The 26,837-nt window shown below is 40.6% G+C and overlaps 1 protein-coding gene across 3 annotated transcripts in view; it reads right to left on the bottom strand.

The window, feature by feature from the left end:
• The window catches only part of CPB2 (carboxypeptidase B2), a 68,440-nt gene that overhangs the window by 15,580 nt on the left and 26,023 nt on the right, over window positions 1-26,837 (bottom strand). For 2 of the 3 annotated variants that reach the window (XM_080662521.1, XM_080662522.1), the window contains exons 4-8: window positions 24,009-24,117; window positions 19,534-19,635; window positions 17,064-17,168; window positions 13,574-13,684; window positions 9,538-9,631 (exon numbers count right to left, since the gene is read on the bottom strand). In XM_080662521.1, coding sequence (XP_080518647.1) covers window positions 9,538-9,631; window positions 13,574-13,684; window positions 17,064-17,168; window positions 19,534-19,635; window positions 24,009-24,117 — 521 coding nt within the window. The remainder of the gene's footprint in view (window positions 1-9,537; window positions 9,632-13,573; window positions 13,685-17,063; window positions 17,169-19,533; window positions 19,636-24,008; window positions 24,118-26,837) is intronic. The other variant, XM_080662523.1, reaches the window with a different exon arrangement.

Raw genomic sequence — 26,837 nt, forward strand, 5'->3', positions numbered from 1 at the left:
TTTATTTCTTTCTCTTGCCTTATTGCTCTGGCTAGGACATCCAGCACTATGTTGAATAAGGGTGGTGAGAGAGGACATCCTTGTCTTGTTCCTGATCTTAGAGGAAAAGCTTTCAGTTTTTCACCATTGAGTATGATATTAGCTGAGGGTTCATATATGCCCTTTATTATGTTGAGGTACTTTCCTTCTATTCCTATTTTTTTAATATATATTTCTTCTATTTTTTTAAAAAGAGAATTCTTTATTATTGAAAGTATTACATATGTCCCATTCCCCCCCCCCCCACCATTGACCCTATCCAGCCCACCCCTGCCCCCCAACCCAGGTCCCCACCATCCCATTGTCTGTGTCCATGGGCCATGCATATATGCATACAAGGTCCTTGGTTGATTACATTCCACCCACTCACTCTTCCCCACCTTCCCTCTGGGATTCCACACTCTGTTCCATGCTTTCACGTCTCTGGATCTACTCTGTTCATCAGTTTATTTTGTTACTGAGGTTTCACGTATGAGTGAGATTATGTGATACTTGTCTTTCTCTGACTGACTTATTTCACTTAGCACTATACTCTACAGGTCCCTCCATGCTGTCTCAAAGGTTATGAATCTTCTTTTTTATGGCTGCATAGTATTCCATGGTATAAATGTACCACAGCTTTTTTATCCACTCATCTACTGTGGGCATTTGGGCTGTTTCCAGATAGTAGTTATTGTAAATTGTGCTGCTATGAATATAGGGGTGCATACATTCTTTCTGATTGGTGTTTTGGATTTCTTAGGATGTATTCCTAGAAGTGGGATCTCTGGGTCAAATGGCAGTTCCATATTTAATTTTTTGAGGAAACTCCATACTGTTTTCCATAATAGCTGCATGAATCTGCATCCCCACCTGCAGTGTACTAGGGTTCCCTTTTCTCCACATACTCGCCAGCTCTTGTCATTTGTTGATTTGTTGATGGTAGCCATCTGACATGTGTGAGGTGATACCTCATTGTCATTTTAATTTGCATCTCTCTGATGATCAGTGACTTTGAGCATTTTTTCATATGTTTCTTGGCCATCTGTATGTCTTATCTGGAGAAGTTTCTATTTAGGTCCTTTGCCCATTTTTTAGTGGGATTATTTGTCTTCCTTCTGTTAAGTTGTATGAGTTCCTTATATATTTTGATATTAGCCATTTATCAGACGTAATATTGTCAAATATGTTATCCCAGACAGTGGGCTCCCTTTTCATTTTGTTGATGGTTTCTTTTGCTGTGCAGAAACTTTTTATTTTCATGTAGTCCCATTTGTTTATTTTCTCCTTAGTATTCCTATAGAATTGAGTGTTTTAATTATAAATGAATTTTGTACCTTATCAAATGCTTTTTCTGCATCTATTTATCAGATCATATGGTTATCCTTTCATTTGTTAATGTGGTGTATTACATTAATCTATTTGCATATGTTGAACCATCCTTGTGACCCTGGAATGAACCCAGTTGATCGTGATGTATTTTTTTATGTGCTATTATATTTGATTTGCAGTATTTTGTTTAGGATTTTGCATCTGTATAAATCAGAGATATTGGTCTGTAGTTTTCTTTTTTTGTGTTATGTTTGCAAGGTTTTGGTATTAGGGTTATATTGGCCTCATAAAATGTGTTAGGAAGGATGACTCTTCTTCAATTTTTTTGAAGACTTTGAGAAGGATGGGTTTTAAATTCTCATTGAATGTTTGGTAGAATTTACTAGTGAAGCCATCTGGTCCTAGACTTTTGTTTTTTGGGGAGGTTTTGATGGTTGTTTCAATTTCCTCACTGCTGATCAGTCTATTTATATTTTCCAATTCTTCATAATTTAGACTAGGCAGATGATATAATTCTAGGAACTTACCCATTTCTTCTAGGTTATTGATATTGCTAACATAGTCTTTCATAATATTTTAGTATGATCCTTTGTATATCTATGATGTCTGTGGTGATATCTCCTCTGTCATTTCTGATTTTGTTTATAAGGGTCTTTTACCTTTATTCCTTAGTGCAGTGGTCGGCAAACTCACTAGTCAACAGAGCCAAATATCAACAGTACAACGATTGAAATTTCTTTTGAGAGCCAAATTTTTTAAACTTAGACTTCTTCTAATGCCACTTCTTCAAAATAGACTCACCCAGGCCATGGTGTTTTGTGGAAGAGCCACACTCAAGGGGCCAAAGAGCCACATGTGGCTCGCGAGCCGCAGTTTGCTGACCATGGCCTTAGTGAGTCTAGCCAGGGGTTTGTCAATTTTATTCATCATTTCAAAGAAACAGCTCTTTGTCTTATTAATTTATATAGTCTTTTTATTTTCTATTTCATTGAATTCTGCTCTAATTTTTATTATTTCTTAACTTCTTCTGACTTTGGGTTGCTTTTATTCTTCTTTCTCTAGTTCTTTAACATATGATATTAGGTTGTTTACTTGGGATTTCTCTTGTTTCTTGAGATAGGCCTATAATTATATAAACTGCTTTCACTGCATTCCAGAAGTTTTGATGTGTTGTATTGTCATTCTCATTTGTCTCTCTATATCTTTTGATCTCATTTTTTATTTCTTCTCCGACCCAGTCATTTTTTAGTAGTATATTGTTTAATCTCTACGGATTTTTTTTTTTTACTTCCTTATTGCAGTTGATTTCTAATTTCAAGGCATCGTGGTTAGTATAATTTCAATTTTCTTGCATTTGTTGATGTTAATTTTGTGACCTACCATATGGTCTATCCACGTGCACTGGAGAAGAATGTATAATCTGATGTTCAGGATGAAAGTTTCTGTAAATGTCAATTATGCCCATTTGGTCTAGTGTTTCATTTAAGACCGATATTTCTTTATTGATTTTGTTTGGTTGATCTGTCTAGAGCTATCAAGAGAGTATTAAGGTCTCCAACTATGATTGTGTTTTGATCTGTTTCTTACTTTAGTTCTGGAGTAGTTGTTTTATATATTTCATTGCTCCCTGGTTGAGTGCATATATATTAAGAAGTGTTATGTTTTCTTGATGTAGAGTTCCCTTTATCATTATAAAGTGTCCATATTTGTCTATTGTTATCTTGAAATCTATTTTGTCAGATATAAGTATGATTACACTTGCTTTTTTTGTGGATGTTATTTGCTTGTAGAATCATTTTCCATCCTTTTAGCTTTAATCTACCTTTGTCTTTGCAGCTTAGATGTGTCTCTTGCAGGCAGCACATGGTTGGATTTTGTTTTTGATCCACATGGTTATTCTGTTCCTCTTTATTGGTTGCACACAGACCATTTACATTTAGAGTAATTATTGATGTATGAGGATTTCCTATAGCCATTTTATCTTTTGTTTTCTGGTAGCTCTGTACCTCCATTGGTCCTTTTCCTTTATGTTTCTATATGTTGTTTTTGCTTGGTGGTGTTTCATATTTATTTCCTCTGTTTCTTCTTTTTTTAAGCTATGTGTACTGGTTTGGAGATTTTTCTTTGTGGTTACCATTAGGTTTATAAATAATAAACTTAAATATACACCATAGGTGTTTTTTTTCTTTTGAGTGAGTCTGATCTTCATCTTCCTTTACTAGTTCAGATCTTTACCCACACCCCTTTTATGTTTTTGTTGTCACAAATTATCCCTGTTTATGCTGTAAGTATTTTGGTGATCTTTTTTTTTCCTTTTTAATCTTTATTGTTCAGATTATTACAGATGTTCCTCTTTTTCCCCCCTTAGCTCCCCGCCACCCGGTTCCCACTCCACTCCAGGCCTTCCTCCCCATCCCCACTGACCTTCTCCATAGGTGTAAGCTCTTTGTCCAATCTCTTCCCGCACCCCCAACACTCCCTTCCCCCGGAGAATTGTCAGTCTGCTCTTTGTCCAATCTCTTCTCTCAACCCCTTTCCCCCGAGAATTGTCAGTCTGCTCCCTTTCCATGCCCCTGATTCTACACCAGTTTGTTCTGTTCATCAGGTTTTTTATTTATTTGATTTTTAGATTCACTTGTTGATAGATATGTATTTGTTGTCACTTCGTTGTTCATAATTTTTTTATCTTTACCTTTTTCTTCTTCTTCCTCTTCTCAGAGAATACCCTTCAGCATTTCATATAATACTGGTTTGGTGCTGATGAACTCCTTTAGCTTTTTCTTGTCTATGAAGCTCTTTATCTGACCTTCAATTCTAAATGATAGCTTTGGTGGGTAGAGTAATCTTGGTTGTAGGTTCTTGCTATTCATCACTTTGAATATTTCTTGCCACTCCCTTCTGGCCTGCATAGTTTCTGTTGAGAAATCAGCTGACAGTCATATGGGTACTCCCTTGTAGGTAACTGTTTTTCTCTTGCTGCTTTTAAGATTCTCTCTTTGTCTTTTGCTCTTGGCATTTTAATTATGATGTGTCTTGGTGTGGTCCTCTTTGGATTCCTCTTGTTTGGGGTTCTCAAGGACTTGAAAGTCTATTTCTTTCACCAGGTAGGGGAAGTTTTCTGTCATTATTTCTTCAATATGTTTTTAATATCTTGCTCTCTCTCTTTTTCTGGCATCCCCATAATTCGGATGTTGGTATGCTTGAAGTTGTTCCAGAGGCTCCTTACACTATCTTCATATTTTTGGATTCTTTTTTCTTTTTTCTTTTCCGGTTGGATGTTTTTTGCTTCTTCATATTTCAAATCTTTGACTTGGTTCTTGGGATCCTCTAGTCTGCTGTTGAATCTCTGTATATTATTCTTTATTCAGTCAGTGTATGCTTAATTTCTGATTGGTCCTTTTCCATATCCTTGAAGGTCTCACTAAATTTCTTGGAGGTTTCTAGAAGATTCTTGAGTAACCTTATAACCGTGGTTTTGAACTCTATATCCAGTATTTTGCTTTCATCCATTTCTTTCATTTGTGACTTCTTTCTTTGTCTCCGCATTTTGGCTGCTTTCCTGTGTTTGTTTCTATGTACTGGGTAGCTGCTAAGTCTCCTTGAGTTGATAGAGTGGCCTTGTGTGGTAGGTGTCCTATAGGGCCCAGTGGCTCAGCCTCCCCAATCACCTGAGGTAGACACTCTTGGTGCACCCCTTTGTGGGCTGTTTGCACAGTCTTGTTGTAGTTCACCCTTGATTGCTGTTGGTATCACTGGGAGGAATTTACCTCCAGGCCAATTGGCTGTGAGGACCAGCTATGTCTACACTGGAAGATCTGTTGTGCTGGAGACACTCTTATGGGGCAGGACTTGCTTCAGTGGGGCTTTGGTGCTCACTGAGTCTGCCCCCTGAGTGTGTCTCTTATGTATGTGAAGAGTTATAATCCGGCATGGTCTTACACTGACCATGGAGTACACTGGCTCTTGGATCTCCAAGGAGGTGCAAGGTCAGCACTGTCTGGGGCTGCCCAGTAAGAGCTACAGAAACATCTGCAGATTCCTCCTCTTTGTATGGGGTTTGGAAGTGCCTAGATGAGGCCCAGCTGTGAAGCAAGGCCGGCTGCTGCTGCCGGGCCTTGGGCCTTCTTTTGGAAGCTCTGGGACTTTGTAACCCAGCTGCAGTTTGACAGGTTTTAGATGGAGAAAGGACAGGCCATTCATATGCAAAAGCCGATGCGCACAGCTTGGGTGGGGTTGTAAATTGAGTGAGGCAGGGTCTCAGGGAATCACCAGGGCAGAGCAAACAGCAATGGCTGCCAGTCAGCCCTGCACTGGAGAGGCCCCGTGCAGGAACAATGATCGCTGTGAGCACCTCTGAGAGAAAGCCGCCCTAGCATTCCTGTCCTGACGCCAGACAATCCAGTTTCTCCCGTATGTGTCTGAGTCCCCCAGAGTCTCGCCCAGAACTGGGCTTCAAAGCAAGTGGGAGCTTGTATCTCCCTCCCGATTAAAAGAGCAGCACATCCAGGTGCCAGCACTTTCCGTGCCTCCATACCTCTTACCAGTCTCAATGTGCTTTCTTCACCTCTCTAGTTGTGGAACTTCCACTCAGCCAGCTTTCCTGCGGTTCTGGGTGGTAGCTGTTTTGCCTTTTAGTTGTAATTTTGATGTGGTTGTGAGAGGCAGCAAGTATAGGTGTTTACGTATGCTGCCATCTTGGTTCTCCCCTCTTAAATGCAATTTCACCCTATAAAATGGACTTTCTTTAACACGCTGAAGAAACATCCCTCACGGGGCTGCGCACACGAACTGCATGGTGAGGAGTGGCACAGCCAGCACCAGCTGGGGCCCGGGCTTTCCACTGCCTCCATGGGCTCTTCCCTCCCGGGCCGGCGACTCTTCACTCACGGACAGGGATGTGTCAGCTGTCAGCAGCAGCCAGGGCTCCCGCAGCTCAGCAACCCCGGTGCCGCTGAGGGGCCGCACTGAGCGGCCAGCGCTCTCCCTGCGGCCCTTTGGTGATCTTATTTGTAGTGGTGTGACCTTATTTTCTCTGTTTGAGGTAGAATAACCCCCTTGAGTATTTCCTGCAATGGAGATTTTCTGATGATAAAATCCCTCAGCTTCTGTATGTCTTGGAGTGACTTTATTACTCCTTCATATTTAAAGGATAATTTTTCTGGGTATATTACTCATGGCTGGTAATTCATCTCTTTTTGATGTCTGAATATTTGGTTCCACTCTCTTATAGTGGCTTATAGTGTTTCTGCTGAGAAATTAGATAAAATTCTGATGGGTTTCCCTTTGTAGGTCATTTCCTGCTTTGAGAATTTTTTTCTTTGTCATTAATTTTTGACAGTTTTAATACAAAGTGCCTTGAAGAGGGTCTCTTTAGATTGAGGTAACTAGGTGTTCTGTTTGCTTCTTGGATACTGAGATTTAATTCATTCCATAGGTTTGGGGAGTTCTCATCCACTATTTGTTTGAGTAGATTCTCTGTTCCCTGCTCCCTCTCTTTCTCTTCCAGAATTCCTATACTTCTACAATTGCTTTTTCTGATGGAGTCAGATAGTTCTTGTAGAGATCTTTCATTTTCCTTTATACTCTCTCCCTTGTGCCATTTCTATCTTCATTATCCCTAATTCTTTCCTCCATCTGATTGCCTCTGTTTTCTATGCTCAGTAGTTCACTCTTTAATATATATATATATATATATATATATATATATATATATATATATATATATTGATTTCAGAGAGAAAGGGAGAGGGAGAGAGATTGAAACATCAATGATGAGACAGAATCAGTGATTGGCTGCCTCCTGCATGCCCCCTACTGAGATCAAGCTTACAACCCAGGCATGTGCCCTTGACGGGAATCAAACCCAGGCCCTTCAGTCTGCAGGCCAATGCTCTATCCACTGAGCAAAACCAGCTAGGGATCAGTAGTTCACTCTTAATCTCCTTGATTGCATGCTTCATTTCGAAGATTTCTGATTGGTTCTTTTTTAAAGTTTCAATCTCTTTGGTAAAATAATCATTTTGTCCACTGATTTGTTTTCTGAGTGCATTGAATTGCTTGTCTGTATTTTCTTGCATCTCGTTGAGTATTTTCAGAACGGCAATGTTGAAATCTCCATCATTTATATCACATTTCCATGTGTTCCAGCCTATTTTCTGGAGATTTTTCATTTTTTTGCTACTCACACTTGTTACCATGGTTATTCATGGTATTTGCTGTTCTCCTTTGCCTAGACATTTATATCTGTCTGCTAGAGGCCTGGTGCATGAATTTGTGCACCAGTGGGGTCCCTTGGCCTAGCCTGTGGGATCGGGCCGAAACCAGCTCTCCGACATCCCCTGAGGGGTCCTGGATTGCGTGAGGGTGCAGGCCAGGCTGAGGGACCCCACCGGAGCATGATTGGGGTTGGGGAGGGACACGGGAGATTGGCCAGCTGGGGAGAGACCACAGGAGGGCTCCAGGGCGTGTCTGGCCCATTTCGCTCAGTCTCGATTGGCTGGACCCCAGCAGCAAGCTAACCTATCAGTTAAGCATATGCCCCCTGGAGGTCAGTGCATGTCAAGTGACTGGTCCACTGTAGACCCCTGGTGGTCAGTGCACGTCATAGAGAGCTCTTGAGCAGTCTTAGCATATCATTAGCATATTACACATTGATTGGTTGAAGGGCCGACTGGCCAACCAGACACTTAGCATATCAGGCTCTTATTATTTAGGAATATTAATGGCTGATAGCAGCTTCCTCTGAACAGGTCTTTCTATGATTTTTCCAGTAGATGGCGCTGAATTGCAAGATTTTTTTTACCTCTGCGGTCTTCCAGTTTTGACCTTCAGGGCTTCCATAAGACAGTTCAGCTGTGCTGTGTGTGGGCGGGGTTTATTTTGCCCCTACCTTAATGGTGACCCCTGACCTCCATTGGGTCCCACCCCAAGCACCCCATGTGGGGATCAGTCACAGAGGGAAATAGCGGTTCTACTGCAATAGCTCTTGGTTTACAGATAATATGCTCCTCGACCTGACTCCAAGGGCAACAGGAGGTGAATTTTGAGAGTTCAAGTGGTGGTAGTGTTCTGTGGTTCTGTTTCTTTGTCTGAAACAGCACTATCTAGCCTGACAGTGGAGAGCCACATGGCAGAGCCCCATGCTCTGTCAGGCATCTGCTGCCTCAGTCACTGTCCCCTCCACTCACTGCTTGTCCTGCTGAACTGCCCCCTACAGCTCTTTGTTCCTCCTGGCCGAAGAAAGTGCCTGATACTGCTGTTTTCCTCATCTTTCCAGGTCCAGCCTTGTAGTCCGGCTGCAGGGCTGCATCTGTGGGCCATCAGTGCTTTCCTCCCTGCTCATATCCCCATTTATTCCTCGTTGCCCACCTTTAGATGTTTCAATGCGCGAATCTCTCAGGTGTGCCTCTGTATTGAGCAGGGAATTCTTCGTTGAGTTATAGTTGGTTAACTTGTTATAATTTCAGGGGGAGAGGCCAAGGGGATCTCTCATGCTACCATTCCTCTGACATCTATCTGTATAGCTTTATTTTGTAACTGTTTCTTAAATGTAGTGGCTATGAAATATAATAGGAGTCTGGAGGGTGAACTAACACCTACTTCCCTGAGAGCAGACAATGTTCTTGAATACCTAAATCAATATTCATTGAGTTCCTTAAATCATTCAAATCAGGGAATGATAAACTCCCCTGTGCTAGACATAAGTTTATTTTTATAATATTCATGAAAGTAAGAACATGCTAAGAAAGTGAATAGTTAACACAAAAGAAAATGCTTTCAAACACCATAGAGGTAAACATTTAACTATGCAATTAAAAAGAAGAGATACCCACCTGACCCTGGTCTCTGCTATCCTAGGGATGAAATTATTTGTTTATTAAAGCAGGAAATTTAATATTCACTTCCTTATTATTCTAGAAAAATAGGATATTAAAAAATTGAAGCTAGATGGGACTTAAAGAACTGGTCTAACTTCCTTCTTTTACAGATGAGGAAACAGCAAGAAGGAGAGGTTAAGGTAATTTGCTGACTCTAGTTAATATTCACAGCACTACCCTTAACTAAAATATTTATTTAAATTATTTGCTGATTCAGAAAGACCCACTATATTTGAATTAATGCACTTTTCTTTATGAATATCACCTTTTTAATGAAGAAACATTACCCAAAATGAAACAAACAACCTACCACACCAGTGTTTGGATGCAAAGTTCCTGTTCAGATCTGTTCCAGTGCAACGATTGTTTTCATGAACAGAACGGTTCTTTCTCCACATTCGATTCTAAGTAAACAAGATACAGATAACCAGTGTGGCCATGTTTGTGGTTTAAGGAAATACATGACTTTTCAAAAAATATATATTTTTATTGATTTCAGAGAGGAAGTGAGGAGAGAGAGATAGAAACATCAATAATGAGAGAGAATCATTGATTGGCTATCTCCTGCATATCCAACACTGGGAATTGAGCCCGAAACCTGGGTATGTGCCTGCGTTGTGGGAATCAAACCATAACCTCCTGATTCATAGGTCCATGCTCAACCACTGCGACACGCTGGCCGGGCAAGACATGCCTTTTAATGCCTAAGTGGCCAGGCTATATGTCTCTCCTGCAATCCCATCACTTCATCCTGTCCCTTTCTTCACGGCATTCTTTTTGCACAGCTCCTGTTTCTATCCAGGTCTCAATCACATTAACTCAAACTACTTTAGTTTAAACTGAACAAAATAATAATATTTGATTAATTAATTTTGACATAGAGAATTAATATTGTCACTTAGTTTTGCTAGACTGCTTATTGGCCTTTTTGTTTGGTCTTATTCCTTTAAAGTAATTTTATTCATTGTTGAGTTCCTTCTAAGAAAAGTAAAATAACTTTGTGTTCCAAATCAAATTAAAACTATGAGTAATAAGTTTCTTGTTTTTAATTGAAATATATTTGACATCTTACATTGCATAAATTCAAGGTGTACAACATGTTGATTTGATACATTTATAGATTATAGTATGATTACCACCACATGTCATTTCTTTTTTTGTGGTGGGAATAATCAATATTTAGTCTCTCAGCAAGTTTGAATATTATAATACAACTAGAGGCCTGGTGCACGAAATTCATGCACGGGGGGAGGGGGGAGTGTCCCTCAGCCCATCTGCACCCTCTCCAATCGGGGACCCCTTGAGGGATGTCGGACATCTCTCTCACAATCCAGGACTACTGGCTCCCAACTGCTTGCCTGCCTGCCTTCCTGATTGCCCCTAACTGCTTCTGCCTGCCAGCCTGATCACCCCCTAAACCAAGGGTGGGCAAACTTTTTGACTCGAGGGCCACATAGGGTTCTTAAACTGGACCGGAGGGCTGGAACAAAAGCATGGATGGAGTGTTTGTGTGATATAAATTCAAAGTAAAGGAGCAGAGTGGAGAGCAAGAGAACCCTCCGCTCTTTTGGCTCCGTGGGCCGGATAGAACAGCCGAACGGGCTGGATCCGGCCCACGGGCCGTAGTTTGCCCACGGCTGCCCTAACCACTCCCCTGCCAGCCTGATTGATGCCTAACTGCTCCCCTGTCAGCCTGATTGCCCCTAACTGCCCTCCCCTGCCAGCATGGTCACCCCTAACTGCCCTCCCCTGCAGGCCTGGTCCCCCCCAACTGCCCTCCCCTCCAGGCCTGGTCCCCCTCAACTGCCCTCCCCTGCAGGCCTGGTCGCCCCCAACTTCCCTCCTCTGTTGGCCTGGTCACCCCTAACTGCCCTCCCCTGCAGGCTTGATCACCCCCAACTGCCCTCCCTTGCAGGCCTGGTCCCTCCCAACTGCCCTCCCCTGCTGGCCATCTTGTGGTGGCCATCTTGTGTCTACATGGGGGCAGCCATCTTTGACCACATGGGGGCAGCCATCTTGTGTGTTCGAGTGATGGTCAATCTGCATATTACTCTTTTATTAGGTAGGATAGAGGCCTGGTGCACTGGTGGGGACCGGCTGGTTTGCCCTGAAGGGTGTCCCGGATCAGGGTGGGGGTTCCCTTGGGGTTTGGGGCGGCCTGAGCGAGGGGCCTGTGGTAGTTTGCAGACCGGCCATGCCCCCGGTGACCCAAGCGGAGGCCCTGGTATCTGGGATTTATTTATCTTCTATAATTGAAACTTTGTAGCCTTGTGTGGAGGCCAGGGAAGGCCAGGGCGGGCGGAAAGCTTGGCTTCCTCCATCGCCAGGGACAACCCAAGCCTCCTGCTCTCTCCAGCTCTCTGGCCGCCACCATATTTGTTGGGTTAATTTGCATACTTGCTCCTGATTGGCTTGTGGGCGTGGCTTGCGGGCATAGTGGAAGTATGGTCAATTTGCATGTTTCTCTTTTATTAGATAGAATACTGTTGAGTCTTGCATTTCAGTGCTTTTTAAAACTAAATTCAACATTTTATAAAAGGTACAGGAACTAGAGCTGGAAAGACTTCGGTAGCCTACGGCTCCTTTGGTTGTACTGATCTGACTCTGGTTTGTAAACGTAAAGCAAATCCCCCACTGTATTCTTGAGGTAAACTAGAAAATTTGATCATGTAAATAGTTGCACAGCCTTTACTTCTAAGGTTGGGGTGATGTGGCACTCTTATGCCCTATTCTCACCAACCCTTCTACCAAGCCTGTCATTCTACTTCCAAAGCCTGGCCTGTGGTTTGGTAGCAACACTTTCTGTGGAGAAATTAGGTTCTTGAACTGCAGGGACTACTAGTTGGCAGAGTTCAGACACAAAGGACAGCTGAAAAGCAGAAACATCTAAAGGTTGGTTAAATTCCACTGTGATTCTGGTGAAGGCATACATTTATTATAATATCAACATCTAGATGTGATCAGTTATTGAACATTAAATTACTATTACGTGCTATGCTAGGTATTTCTCATTTACTTAGTTTAGGATTTGCCCACCCCCACCTGAAAACTTTTATTCATAGTATTCCTCTTACTTGAGATGATTTTTTCATCAATCTCCATTCTGATCTCTTCTGCACAAATGACCTCCAACATGAAATTATTCCTGTGTAATCCCATATGTTTCTAATCCCTGCACTTTTCTCATTCCCTATGGTGTTTACATGTGCTACTCAAGTAGGTTTCTCTTAACTGATATATGCTCAGTTATGTTTTATGTGCCCCTCATTAAATTAGAAAAGAATGTACTTCATAGTGTTTGAGTAATTTTACATGAATCATGATACGTACAGGTTAGAAAAATTATTGATAATGGTTTCCAATAGAGATGAGATTGATCAGGATACTCATGCTCGTGATTGAGTTAAAGTGTACTAAGGTTTAAATTCACATATCGTTAGAATAAAAGTTCAATTAATTCTGTTCTAAGTCTTGCAATTTATGATTTTACAAATAAAAAATTCTGTTTAAAGGATTCCTAATAAGAATAAATGGATCTATAAATGGCATTGAGCATCAGTGGTAACTAATATCTCAAAAAGAGTCACAACTAGATATTATACACATCCTGATCTGAGAACACACTATCACAATGAAGTAGTCTTGCCAAAATAGTTAATTCTAAATCTGATTAAGCTCACAGAATCCAAACAGCAATTTTTAGAAAATACAGGGGACAGAGGAATAGGTTAAATTGCAACATGGCAAAATGCAACAAGCAAATTCAGACAATGGGAAACTTTTTTGTTCAATGAATATATTGCAAGGAAGAGTGAGAGCATGACCATTTATGGATTACAATAGAATTAGAAGACATATAAATCAATCATAGCATATTAGCCTTATTTGGATCCTGAATCAAAGAAACTTATTTAGAAGTTATATGTAATTGGAAATTTAAATATTGATTGAATCTTTTATTTTAAGTAATTATTTTTAATTTTTAGATATATTTGTACCGTGGTTATGTTTTAAAGAGCTTTTTAAGAGATGCATACTGAAATATTTGTTGATGAAATGATATGATGTCTGAGATCTGCTTTAAAATAATATGGGTAAGGCAGAAAAAGGTTGAGTATATAGATGAAAATAGATTGGCTTAAGGTGATTATTTCTGAAGCTGACAGGTACATAGGAGTGAACTATAAAATTATTTCCACTCACATAAGGTTGATCTTTTCCGTAATGAGAATTATTATTTTTTTCATAATGAAACCATTGTGCCAAGATCCAGGATTTTATAAATAATTAATCCAGTGTATCATGTATCCCCAATGGGGGCAAGTTTTTTCTTTGCCTTCACCTACCGTTTTCCAAGTATAGTCATAACCATCCACATTAACTACTGGCATAACATAGAAATCCACATGCCTCAGAAGATTGGTAAACAGATTTTCTTCCCCAGATAATTGAGTTACCTACAAATAAAACCGAGTGTGTTAAATAATAGCTCTTTTAAGTTCTTCTAAACTTAGTCTGTTTCTTTTTCCTTTTTAAAAAATAGTTTTTGTTGATTTCAAAGAGGAAGGGAGATGGAGAGAGAAATAGAAACATCAATGATGAGAGAGAATCATCTATTGGCTGCCTCCTGCATGCCCTCTACTGAGGATGGAGCCAGCAACTCGGGCATGTGCCCTGACCTGGAATCAAACCATGACCTCCTGGTTCATGGGTCGAAGCTCAACCATTGAGCCACACCAGTCAGGCTAGTTTGTTTCTTTTATGTGTCCCCCACTCCCTTTTAAAAAATCATTTAGCATGTTTAGATTTACAAATTTAACTTTTAAGAAGAGTATCAATTCCTAAAAAAACTAGGATACTTAGTATACTTAGCTGCCAATGGTGGTAAACTCCTTGGAAATGAGACAAATGGTCTTCCTATTTAATGGAGGCAGAAAACAGAACCATACATTTTATAAAATTTCCTTTGAGCAACAAAAAGAATTATTTATTAAATCCATAAAGCCCACTACAAAGATTTAAGGAAGCAAAAACCTAGATATAGTTTTTTTTTCAATAACCCATATCAATCAGAGCTTTAACTTTGTCTTATGTCCAGGTAGGACTACTGAAGTGATATTTTCTACATTGTCTTTGTAACTTTTGTAACTTTTGGAGCTAAATTTTTGCTGTAGTAGCAGTATGTTTTCCAAGCATCAGATCATTTGGCTTTAAAATCAGTGGTAGCCTTTCATAAGTACTGGCTATGAGTTTCCTAATAGGCATTATCTGACACTGCTCATTTGCTTTAGACCCCACACCTACCTTAGGGTAACATTTTCCAACATGATCCAATGACATCCTCATTCTGATGATGAGAAGTGCACCCCCAAAATAACCAAATATAAAGGCAGGATAACCACAAAGACAAATTTCACCTGGTTAAACCATTGCTTCTAGGATTAAGCTTGGGTATAAACACACTATTACAATGAAGTAGTGACAACATTGCTATATTTTAATTTGTGGATTAGTTTACAATTATTTGTTGCTTTAAACTTTACTCAAAAACAACTCAAAAGATGTTTTTAAAATATTTTTTTATTATCAACAAAAGAAAATGTCTCAGATCCTACCTTAGCTATAGAAAAAGCTTTACCATTTTCTCTTTTTAAATATTTAAAATATTATTTTCATATTCTGCTAAAACAATCATGAGTCATGTTAAACATTTTTTGCAATGGACAACCACTTATGAAATATGGGAGAAAGGAAAGCTAAAGTACAAGTTTTTTTTAAATCTACTATGGGTCAGAAATGAAAGCTTAATGAGAAGGAAGCAAATTTTATAAAATAAAAGAAGCGATCTTTTCAAGAGTTGAGCAACTGGTAAACTACATTTTTATGCACTAAATTTGTAAATTTATGTTGAAGTCATGTTTCAGTATTAACATAGCAGTTCATTATCAGAAAAAGATTAGAGACCTCATTTATTTTAAAGTAATAAAGCATTTATCATTTTAATTTCTACAATGTTTGTTGAAGTTTTAATATATGCGGCACAGTAGGTTTCTTTGTCTGCCTCTCTCTCTATCTCTCTCTTTGGCTTAAAATTTATTCTCTCACAATTTTGTAGGCCAGAGGTCCAAAATCAAGGTGTCAGCAGAATTGGTTCCTTCTTGAGCTTCTGAGGGAGAATCTGTTCCATGACTCTCTCCTAGTTTCAGGTGGTTGTTTGGCATTACTTGGCTCATAGCTACATCACTACAATCTCTGCCTCCATTGTCACATGGCCTTCTTTTTAAAAAAATTATCTTTATTGTTGAGAGTGTTACAGATGTCTCCCCTTTTCCCTCATTGCCCCCCTCTACCAAGTTCCCACCCTGCCCCAGGCCTTCACCACCCTATTATCTATGTCTATGGGCAATGCATATGTGCATATAAGTTCTATCACATCACATACCATTTATTTTTTGTGGTGGGAATAATCAATATTTAGTCTCTCAGCACATTAGAAGATTATAATACAATAGTGTTGAGTCTTGAGTTTCAGTGCTTCTTAAAACTGAATTCAGCATTTCTAAAAGCTACAGGGGCTAGAGCTGGGAAGACTGCTCTAGACTGACGGCTCCTTTGGTTGTACTGATCTGACTCTGGATTGTAAACATAAAGCAAATCCCCCACTGTATTCTTCCCCCCCCACCCCCCGCCCCCCGCACTGTATTCTTGAGGTAAACTAGAAAATGTGGTCACTGTGGCTAAGACTTCCAGTACTATGCTGAACAGGAGTGGTAAAAGGGAAATTTCTGTCTTGTTCCTATTCTTAGGGAAAATGGTTTTAATGTTCACCCATTGAGTATGATGGGTTGTAGGTTTGTCATATACAACTTTTTTATGTTAAGGTATGCTCCCTTTACCCCCCGGCCCCCTTTGCTGAGAGTTTTTATAAAAAATGGGTGCTGGCCTAGCCATTATGGCTCAATAGATGGAGCTTTAGCCTGCATGCCAAAGGGTCCCAGCTTTGATTCCGGTCAAGGGCATGTACCTTGGTTGCAGGCTCCTCTCTAGCCCAGGCCCTGGTCAGGGGCATGCAGGAGGCAACTAATTGATGTGTTTCTCTCACATCAATGTTTCTCTCTGTCTTTCCTTCTATTCTACTCTCTTTCTTCCTTTTTTTTTTTTTTAACTTTAATCTGTGATTTATTTATTTATTTATTTATTTATTTATTTATTTATTTATTGTTTGAAGTATTACAAATAGTAGTACATATGTCTCCTTTTTTCCCCCCCATTGACCTTCCCCCGGCCTCCCCTACCCCTCAGTACATGCCTTTACCTGCCCCCCCCCCCCCAGTGTCTTGAATCCATTGGTTATGCTTATATGCATGCATACAAGTCCTTCGGTTGATCTCTTACAGCCCCCCACCCCGCAACCTCCCCTGCCTTCCCACTGTAGTTTGACAGTCTGTTCAATGCTTCTTTGCCTCTGTATCTATTTTTTCCCCATTTCTTTCCTTTAAAAAATCTTGCCTCTGCAGACTAGAAATAAACATATAATAACAAAAAATGTTTGAGTCTCAGTTTCAATGTCCAACAGTTCTGAGTCCCCGTTTCAATGTCAAACAGTTTCGTATGGACCAGGCCAGAAGGGAATGGAATGAAATATACAAAGTGATGCAAAGCAAGGGTCTGAATCTACTCTCTTTCTAAAAATAAAAAATGGGTACGGGATTTTGTCAAATGCTTTCTCTGTGTCTGTTAATATGATCATGTGATTATTATCTTTCAGGTTTTTTTTTAATGTGATGTATCACATTTATTGATTTGCGTTTAAGAGAATGTGTATAATGTACTTACATAGCCTATGAACCACAAGCAGAAAGCAGGAGAGATCCATTCTCTGGCATGGATTCCACAGTCAATCCAAACAGCATTTTTGGCTGCTTGTTGCTTTTCAGAAACCTGCCCAAAGAAAATAAAAAATAATAACAAGGAGCCTCATGATAATTTCCATTTATTTAGGGCTTATATTTTAACTAGAGGCCCAATGCACGAAATTTGTGCAAGAGTAGGCCTTCCTTCCTCTGGCTGCCAGCACTGGCTTCCCTCTGTCACCCGGGACCCGGGCTTAACTTGTAGCCCCAGCTTCCTCCGGAAGGTTGTCCGGTTTAATTAGCATATTATGCTTTTATTATTATAGATCCTTTTAACAAATATATGACATATGCACCATTCTCTGAATTACTTTGAGAATTCTGAAGGAAAATTAAAAGCTGGTGAGATTAAAAGTGAAGAGATAAAATTATTAAGATCACATAGCTGTAAGAGTCAGAATTAAGGATTGAAGCCAGGACTTTTGACTTAAAGCTCTTTTATTCCCCAAACATTTAACCAGCTATAACTAGTGGGAATGTAGAAATAGAGACCAGAGAACTAGTGCTTCAGGCACTTTCTTCACACATCATTAGAGGTAAATGGGTATGTGTTGGGTAGCTTTCTGTGGGAGGTGTGGAACAGAGAAAGGCTTGAGAAAGGGGAGCCAGTAGGCTATTTCCCCATTTCACACAAAAAGAATCACACATCTAACTTCACACAAACTTATCACCAATATATCTGTGGACAGTAGGCTTGTTCTGATTCACAGTATTGGGGGTGGGGAGGGCTAGTGCATGATGTCAAGTCTCTGGAAGAGACATTTTCTAACCTTTCTTTCATCAGTGATAGGCTTTGATGTCTTCAGCAGAATTCTCAAAATCATCTCCAAACAAAATGAATTATATTTCATTTGCTTTTAAAAAATAGTTACAACCCAATTTTAGAGTATGGAGAGAAGGGAGAAGAGTGTTGTAAAATCAAACAAATATGTGGGGTTGAAATTTCAAAATAAGAAAAGAGAGAGTTAGATTTTTAAATTGCCATCTGCACCACCCAAGGAGGATTTTCTTAACTAACTTGGAGATAGTAATATTCAATGAGAAAGCAAGTGAGAAATTCACGTTCACTGTCTGTGAAAGGTTAAATTACTCAAAGAGGAGAACTGCCTGGCTGATTTAATCTATTCAATTTAATAGAAAAACCTTGAGTTGTCTGAATTAGTTGTCTTCTGTCCATGCTAAGCAAGCTCTGTTGGTACTGGTCCTGACACTGGCAAGCAGGAGGAACCCTAGAGACCTACATTATGTCCTTATGTGGGCATCCTTGGCCAAGTAAAAGTGAGACTAAAGCATGCAAGAAGTATGGTTTTCCCACATGTACATCTAAGTACCAGAAACACAAGTTCCAATAGTTACACACGACATGCTGAAAGAAAATGTCATGGATGGGATGCCATGATTACAAGGATCCAATCTGAGCAACTCAGTCACCAAGAAGACCCAATGTTTCATATGTCTGTCTTGAGTCTGCACTGCAAGTTTCTTCAGAACAGATTAAAACCTAGAAATCCTGACTCCAAATCTTATATTTGAAGGACCAAAAAGGCTCACCTATCACAATTTAGATAATGTTGGGAAACTAAATGTAAATTAAATACTAGTAAATAAAAGATTTTTCCAATGATTAATTTTTTTCCCAGAGCTTCTTTTTAATTACATATATATATATATATATATATATATATATATATATATATATATGGTGGGAAAGTGGTACAAAACAGAAGTACATAATTATAAATTATCAAGAAAGAATTAGTATGGTTTTATGGCTCCCGCAAATTCTTCTTTGGCCACATTTACTCACCTTTACTAAGGCCAATTTATTCAACTGAAAATAAATAACCAAATGAACTGTGATTAAAGCAGAAGCTATCATATCAACCCTATTGCCAGGACCTCAGCATTTCCCTGGTTCTTACCCTTCCCTGGGTTTGGTTGTTCAGCTTTTTGTTTTGTTCCAAAAACTGCGCCAGTGTCAGTGTTTGTCCAATAACAGATTATCTCTCTCTCTTTTTTCTTCCTTCGTAAGGCAGTCAGAGGTGGTGGTGGTGATATAAATAAAACAAGGACTTGAAAAATAATCCAGACCACACTCCTCACCCTGTATTTTATAACAGTAGGTCTTGAAGTTCAGGGAATTTATCTATGTCACATAAAAGAGACAGAGTTGATTCTAAAATTGGGGTTTTCACTCATAGACTAACAGTGCATTAGTAAAGTGGAAAAAAAAAATCAACCCTAAGTAGCTGAGTATTAAAGTGGAGGAACAGTTGTAATACAAATACTTATAGAACTCAAAGAAAAAAAATCCAAATTATAACAAGTACCACTGGAGAATTAATTAACACATCCCCTGGAGTTGACAGATCAATGACTCCCCCATGACATACCTTTAAAACATAAAGTGGACGCTTCTCATATGACGATCCAATGTGGATTTTTTCAATCATATCAGGATACTGCTCAGTTACAACATCTATCCAAGAATAGATCTATCCAAATGGACATAAGCAGTCAGTCATATAGTAAGTTCAAAGCATTTCCCTGACCAAAGGAAACAGACAACATCTTCAAGGGAAGAAGAGCTCTCTAAAACCCATGTATGTAGAAAGAATGAGGAACTAAAATACTTGGGGCAGGTGTTTCTTCTGTTGTTTAGAAAAAATCAATAAAAGTAAAGTTTTGAAAATTATCAAGGTTTAGAGAAAGAGTAGAAAAGTACTGAGAACCATATGACAAAGTAGGAAAAGTTCATCTTTAAAGTATGTCTCCTAAGAGTTATTTTTAAAGGCTCATCACATCAAATCCCTGCCTCTGTGTATGAAATGCTCTTTATCATTCATTCACAAGTTCACTTCTTATTAATTTTTTTTTAAATTCACTTTTTTATTTTTATTTTTTTACAGGGGAGAGTGCGAACGCAGTCCCCCACTACCACAAATTATGCAGTCGAGTTTCCCACATTTAGGGAAATCACAGGGGTCAGCACATCCGGAGTGGATAAGCCTTGCCCTGGGAAAACCACCTTCGTGATCATGGTATCTCCCCTGCCAGGTAAGTATAAAAATTCACTTTTTAAGAGTAACCTAAGAAGCCCTGGACACTGGCTTTGCACAGGATAAATGATAGTGCCATTATTTCCCACTAGAAACCTGTGAATTCACAAGAAGATCTGTGAAATGATGAGAGGCAAAGTAGTAAACAATCTGGAGGAAAAAACAATTCTCTTCTACCCTGAGAAGGCGTTTGATTCTGGGCCTATCTCCTAGATGACAGTCCAATGGTACTTGTGATTCCATCAAGATTATAGTGGAAGGACAAATAAAAAATTCCAGGCCTGACTTTAGGCTAGTGTCCGCAGATGCTCCAGGGAGGCCTACCTGCTGCCAAACACCAGCGCCGTCAGTGTCTGAGGTGCTGAAGATTTAGCCATCAGGGATTTCCTCAGTGGGCCTCTGTCTACCGTGCTACTCTTCTAAGGAATGACTACATCTGAAAGAACAACTGCACACAACTATTTTGTGTTCCAGTGATGGTTCAGTAGAATTCCTCCCAAGGGGAGGCTGTATTATATGAAGGCAGTTTTATAGAAGACTCTTTATTTCACAATCTAAGTGAGGTAATGAAGATAACATCCTTTGAATAACTGTCTTTTTTTGCTATTTGTTTTAAAAAGTATTTATATGGCTATTTGTTTTTCTCCCCACAGTGGATTACTTACGTTTTCTTAGTGAGAGTCAATGACAAAAGAATACCTCTTGCCCGCCTTGTGGTGAGGACTGAAAAAGAGATCAGTGCTGAAGGGGAAGGAGGATTTGGAGGAATTTTCTGAGAGCAAGATTACTATGGTTCCTATGAACCTCCTAGAAAGGATTGGGGATGGAAGGGATGAGAGTTCCAAGGCATTTTCTGGAATGTCATTATTAAATTGTGTTCCTCCCAAATTCATATGTTAAAGCCCATAACTTCTAGTATCTTAGAATGTGACTATATTTGGAGATAGGGACTTTAAAGAGGTAATTAAGTTAAAATGAGGCTGTTAGTATGGGTCCTAATCCATTCTAACTGGTGTCCTTACAAGAAGTAAAGACTGAGACATATAGAGGCACCAGGGATGTGTACATAAAGAGAAAAGGCCAGGTAAGGACATAGCGAGAAGCCAGCCATCTGCAAGTCAAAGAGAGATGCCTCAGGAGAAGCTAACCTTACTGATACCTCCATTGTTGACTTCTAGCCTCCAGAACTATGAGAGAATAACGTTCTGCTGTCCAATCTGTGGTAATTTGTTATGGCAGACTAACACAGTGGACTGTTAAATTTTTGTGTGGCAGTTTCAATAAAAAGGCCCTATGTATTATTTCCTGCTGTTCCTTAGCATGTAGTATTACTCCTAGAAGGTAGAGATACTCTTGGTTATGGACAAAATTCTGCTTAGAGGCAGTTTACCAAATATGATGCAATTCTCCCAGTGGAAATATCTACAAAAGGATGAGTTACTACTATATGACCAACCTAATTGTAATATTTTCTACCCTCTTCCATTAATTATGATATTTTAATAATTTTCCATCATTGAAGTGAAAATGCTGGTAAAATGAAAATAGTGGAGAAACCAAGATGGCGGCATAGGTAAGCACCTAAACTGCTGCCTCGTACAACAATTTCAAAACTACAACTAAAAGACAGAACGGACACCATCCAGAACCACAGGAAAGCTGGCTGAGTGAAAATTCTACAACTAGAAGGAAAGAGAAAAGCTCACAGAGAATTGGAGGTACGGCAAAGGGTCTTTGTGCGTGCAGAGGGAAGGGCGGCTGAGAGCCTGGCTGACTTTCTCTGGCGGAAGGGGGAAGGAAGCCCCCAACCGCACTGAACCCCAGTTCTGACTGCACTGAACCCCAGTCCCGGGTGAAACCCCGTGGACCCAGGCTCATACAGGGGGAGTCTGGACTGTCAGGTAGAGAGAAAGGCACCCGGAGACTCGGAGACCCGGGGGAGACCCGAGAGAGCCCAGGCAGGCAGGGTTCTGGAGGTGCGCGTGCCAGTGTGCACAAAGGCTGCAGAGGTTGCCATAGGCTTTCCCTAGCAGAAGGGAGTCCGAAGCTCCTGACTGCACTGAACCCCAGTTCTGACTGCACTGAACCCCAGTTCCAGGCGAGCCCTTGGGGACCCACGCTCTTGTGGGGGGAATCTGGACTCTCGGGAGGAGACTCAGGAGCCGGGGAAGGCAGAGGTCTGCAGGCCCGCACGCGTGCAAGGGCAAGGCTGACTGGAAGCCAAGACTGTCTGCTCCGCTATGAGACTCCACCCCATGCAAGCTGAGCACAGAGGCTATTGCAATTTGGCAAGTCTAATCCTATAAGGCTGTCTCCAGCACCGAACTTCTCCCAGCGTAGACACAGCTGATCTTTACAGCCAATTGGCCTGGAGGTCAATTCCTCCCAGTGATACCAACAACAATCAAGACTTAACTACAACAAGGCTGTACACACAGTCCACAAAGGGGTGCACCAAGAGTGTCCACCTCAGGTTAACTGGGGAGGCCGACCCACTGGGCCATATAGGAAACCTAGCACACAAATCTACCCTACCAACTCAGGGAAGCAGTGAAAATGCGGCGTCAAAGAAACAGATCACAAACAAAAGAAATGGAGGAAAACAAACGACTGGATATAGAATTCAAAACCACGGTTATAAGGCTTTTCAAGAATATCCTAGAAAAGGCTGATAGATATAATGAGACCCTCGAAGATATGAAAAAGGACCAACTAGAAATTAAACATACACTGACTGAAATAAAAAATATTATACAGAGACCCAACAACAGACTAGAGGAACACAAGAATCAAGTCAAAGAATTGAAATACAAAGAAGCAAAAATCACTCAACCGAAAAAGCAAAAAGAAAAAAAAAATCCAAAAAGTTGAAGATAGTGTAAGAAGACTCTGGGACAACTTCAAGCGTACCAACATCAGAATTATGAGGGTGCCAGAAGAAGAGAGAGAGCAAGATACTGAAAACCTATTTGAAGAAATAATGACCGAAAACTTCCCCCACCTGGTGAAAGAAATAGACTTACAAGTCCAGGAAGCACACAGAACCCCAAACAAAAGGAATCCTAAGAGGACCACACCAAGAAACATCATAATTAAAATGCCAAGAGCAAAAGACAAAGAGAGAATATTAAAAGCAGCAAGAGAAAAACAGTTAATTACCTACAAGGGAGCACCCATACGATTGTCAGCTGATTTCTCAACAGAAACTGTGCAGGCCAGACGGGAGTGGCAAGAAATTTTCAAAGTGATGAATAGCAAGAACCTACAACCAAGATTACTCTACCCAGCAAAGCTATCATTCAGAATGGAAGGGCAGATAAAGAGCTTCACAGATAAGAAAAAGCTAAAGGAGTTCATCACCACCAAACCAGTATTATATGAAATGCTGAAAGGTATTCTTAAAGAAGAGGAAGAAGAAAAAAGTAAAGATAAAAAACATGAACAACAAATACATATCTATCAACAAGTGAACCTAAAAATCAAGTGAATTAAAAACCTGAGGAACAGAATAATCTGGTGAATATAATAGAATCAGGGGCATAGAAAGGGAGTGGACTGATAATTCTCAGGGGAAAGGGGTATGGGGGGGTTCAGGAAGAGACTGGACAAAAATCATACACCCATGGATGAGGACAGTGGGGGGGAGGTAAGGGCAGAAGGTGGGGTGGGAACCGGGTGGAGGGGATCTATGGGGGGAAAAGGAGAAACAATTGTAATAATATGAATAAAGATTTATTTAAAAAATAAAAATAAAAAAAAATTAAAAAAAAAAGAAAATAGTAATTTTAGATAGAAATGTGATGGCTTACTTCATTTAGTGGGTGATAATTTTCATAGAATGAGGAGGATGCCCGGGGGCTGATGGTATCATTGGAAGTCTGCTGGTGGATAAGATCTTCCACATCTTCCATCAAGATACTAGATGATAAAACAGATGGTGAGCTGTTTTTCAAAAAGGGCTCTGATTTCCCCACATGGCCCATTGTAGCCACAACAGGTGAGCATGGGGAAAAAAATCACTAAGAAATCTAAAAAGCAAAAGTTCATCAAGGTGAAAACTATACCACCTAACATTATGGTGAGCTGAAATTCACAAACCTTCTTGATAGAGCACATATGGACACTGGAAAGAAAGTGATTTTTATATGGTCTGTTTTCAAGGCCTCCAAAATCTCACCTTTCCCTACTATTATTAACATTTCTCAATTGTGCTTCATCAGTGTCTTTTATGTGAACATATAGGTTAGTGGACAGCTTTCTTTAATCCAGAGTAGTATTGTATTATTATATTTTCAGTTAAAAACCAAGGAGAAGAAGAAAGCTTTTGCTCTTTATTTTTCATTGTGACAATTGTTGAACTATACCAGATGTTCTGCATAGCCAAAGATGATCAAATCTCTAGAGAAATAGAAGCACAGGAATAGGGTAGGTATGGTAAAGTCATCTTATTTAACGTCTCTTGAGAAGTGCCACACTGTTAATGAGGCAAACATTTTAACTGAATCGAGCCATTTAATTACCTGAGATGAACAAATTGAAAGTTAGCTATCATTTAAATAATATTTCTTTACTTTTATTGAGGCCAATAGATAAAATCAAGGCTTTGACATCAGAAAGATCTGGGTTCAACTCCTAGCTCTGCCATGTTCTAGCCAATTGACCTTGAGAAATTCATTTGTAAGTTTGAAAAACATTTTCATCTGCAAAATGAGGAGAGTATTTACCTCACAGAGTTAAATAAAGAGTAAATGACATAATGTATAAAAAGGCTCAGCACAGTTTCTAGAAAGCAGTAAACACCTATAACAAACATCTATACTAATAATAGAGAAATATGCAAATTATCCATTATAACGTCACGTCATGACCAGATCAGCAGGCTGCGTCCCCACCCTCTGCTCAGGCAGCTACAAGGCCGGGGTAGGATAGGATATGATAGGACGGGATAAGAAAGGAGAGAAAGAGGAAGGCAGGCCTGCATGCAGACAGGCCGAGAGGAGAAACAGAAATACAGAAAGGGAACAAGAAAAAGATGCAGGAATGGAAAAGGGAAGGAAATGTGGGGCTGCACATGGGAGGGGGTGGCGACTGTGAGGCGGGGGGAGCAGGAGCCCCGCCCAGACATGGGAGGAGGGTGGTGGCCTCTGGTTCGGGCCATTGGCGGGAGGCGCCCACACGTCTGGGACAGAGTGGTGGATGGTCCGAGGCCTTCTGGGCGAAGGCGCTCCTGCTTCGCAGTGGCAGCAGCAGTGCCCAGGCCGCGTGGGCCTCGGCCACCCTTGGTGGACGGAGTGTCCTGGGCAGGGAATGGGAGCAGGATGGTGGTGGGGAGGCTGGGGAAGGGGGGGCGGTGAACACCTGGATGGGCCTGAGCCCTGGGCTGAGGGTTAATACCCCTCCCCCCGAATGGAAGCTTTAAGAAGGGAGGGAGGGAAGAACTTTATAAAGGAGTCAGTAGAGAGCAGAGTTAAAGAAGAAAAGAAAAAATATAAATGATAGTGAATAATTAGGCAGGTAGATAGATAGATATTAAAACAGTGGAAGTACGTAGAGAAGAATGTGTGGGAAAGGTAGGATGAGGGAAGAAAAATTTTAAAGGGCACCTGGTAGAGCTTAAAAGGAAAATGGGAAGAAGGAAGAAATGGGGGAGGGAGCAAAGCAGGTCTGAGGGAGGAAGTGAAGAAAAAATTTAAGGTGGGAAGGAAGGAAAAGGGAAGGGAGGGCAGGGGTAAAGATAAAGGAAAGAGGAATGTGGGGAGGGAGGGAGGATAGGAGAAAGATAGGAAGAAGGATGATGGAACAGTAGTAGGAAATAAGGAGGAAAAAAAAGTTTATAAATGATGAGTCAGTAGGAAAAAGTGTTACATGAAGGAGAGAGAAAAATTGTGTGAGAAGGAGAAGTCAATAAGGAAGTCAAATACAATTGTGTGTGAAGGGAGTAAGATTAAAAAAAAGTTAATAGGGGCAACCAGGTCGGCAGGGGAGGGCAGTTAGGGGTGACCAGGCTGGCAGGGGAGGGCAGTTAGGGGGATCAGGCAGGCAGGCAGAGTGGTTAGGGCAGGCAGGCAGGTGAGCATTTAGGAGCCAGAGGTCCTGGATTGTGAGAGGGATGTCCAACTGCCAGTTTAGGCCCGATCCCAGATTGGAGAGGGTGCAGGTCAGGCTGAGGGACAGGCCCCCCCCCCCCCCCGCCCCAGTGCATGAATTTCATGTACTGGGCCTCTAGTTATTAATAATTATCATAGAGTATTCTCCAAAGGTTGCCCTCTGGTGCATAGAAGAGAGCATGGCCTTCAGGAAGTGCTAGGGAAACAGGAGGACACTGGCATTTGAACAATGGACACAGAGAGCAGATGTCGGGTAGGAGACTTCAAAAGGAAGAGGGCATGAACTCTGAGCAGAAACTGCATTTGATACACTTTAGTCTAGAGGCAGACATTCAGGGATGTTTAATGACCTAGTGAAGGAAGCAAAATCCTCTTTACCAGCTGCCTTTTTGAGAGGTACCACAAAGTCTACTCAAGTGAATTACAATTTTGAGGAACTATAATAAGGAAGGAATTAGGAGGACCTGTGAGAAACTACACAGATCACTGAGTCTAACAATCATTTTGAGATAAGAGAGCGAGGTCATGAGA

This window comes from Plecotus auritus (genome assembly GCF_963455305.1).
Source record: "Plecotus auritus genome assembly, chromosome: 3".
Taxonomy (NCBI): Eukaryota; Metazoa; Chordata; class Mammalia; order Chiroptera; family Vespertilionidae; genus Plecotus; species Plecotus auritus.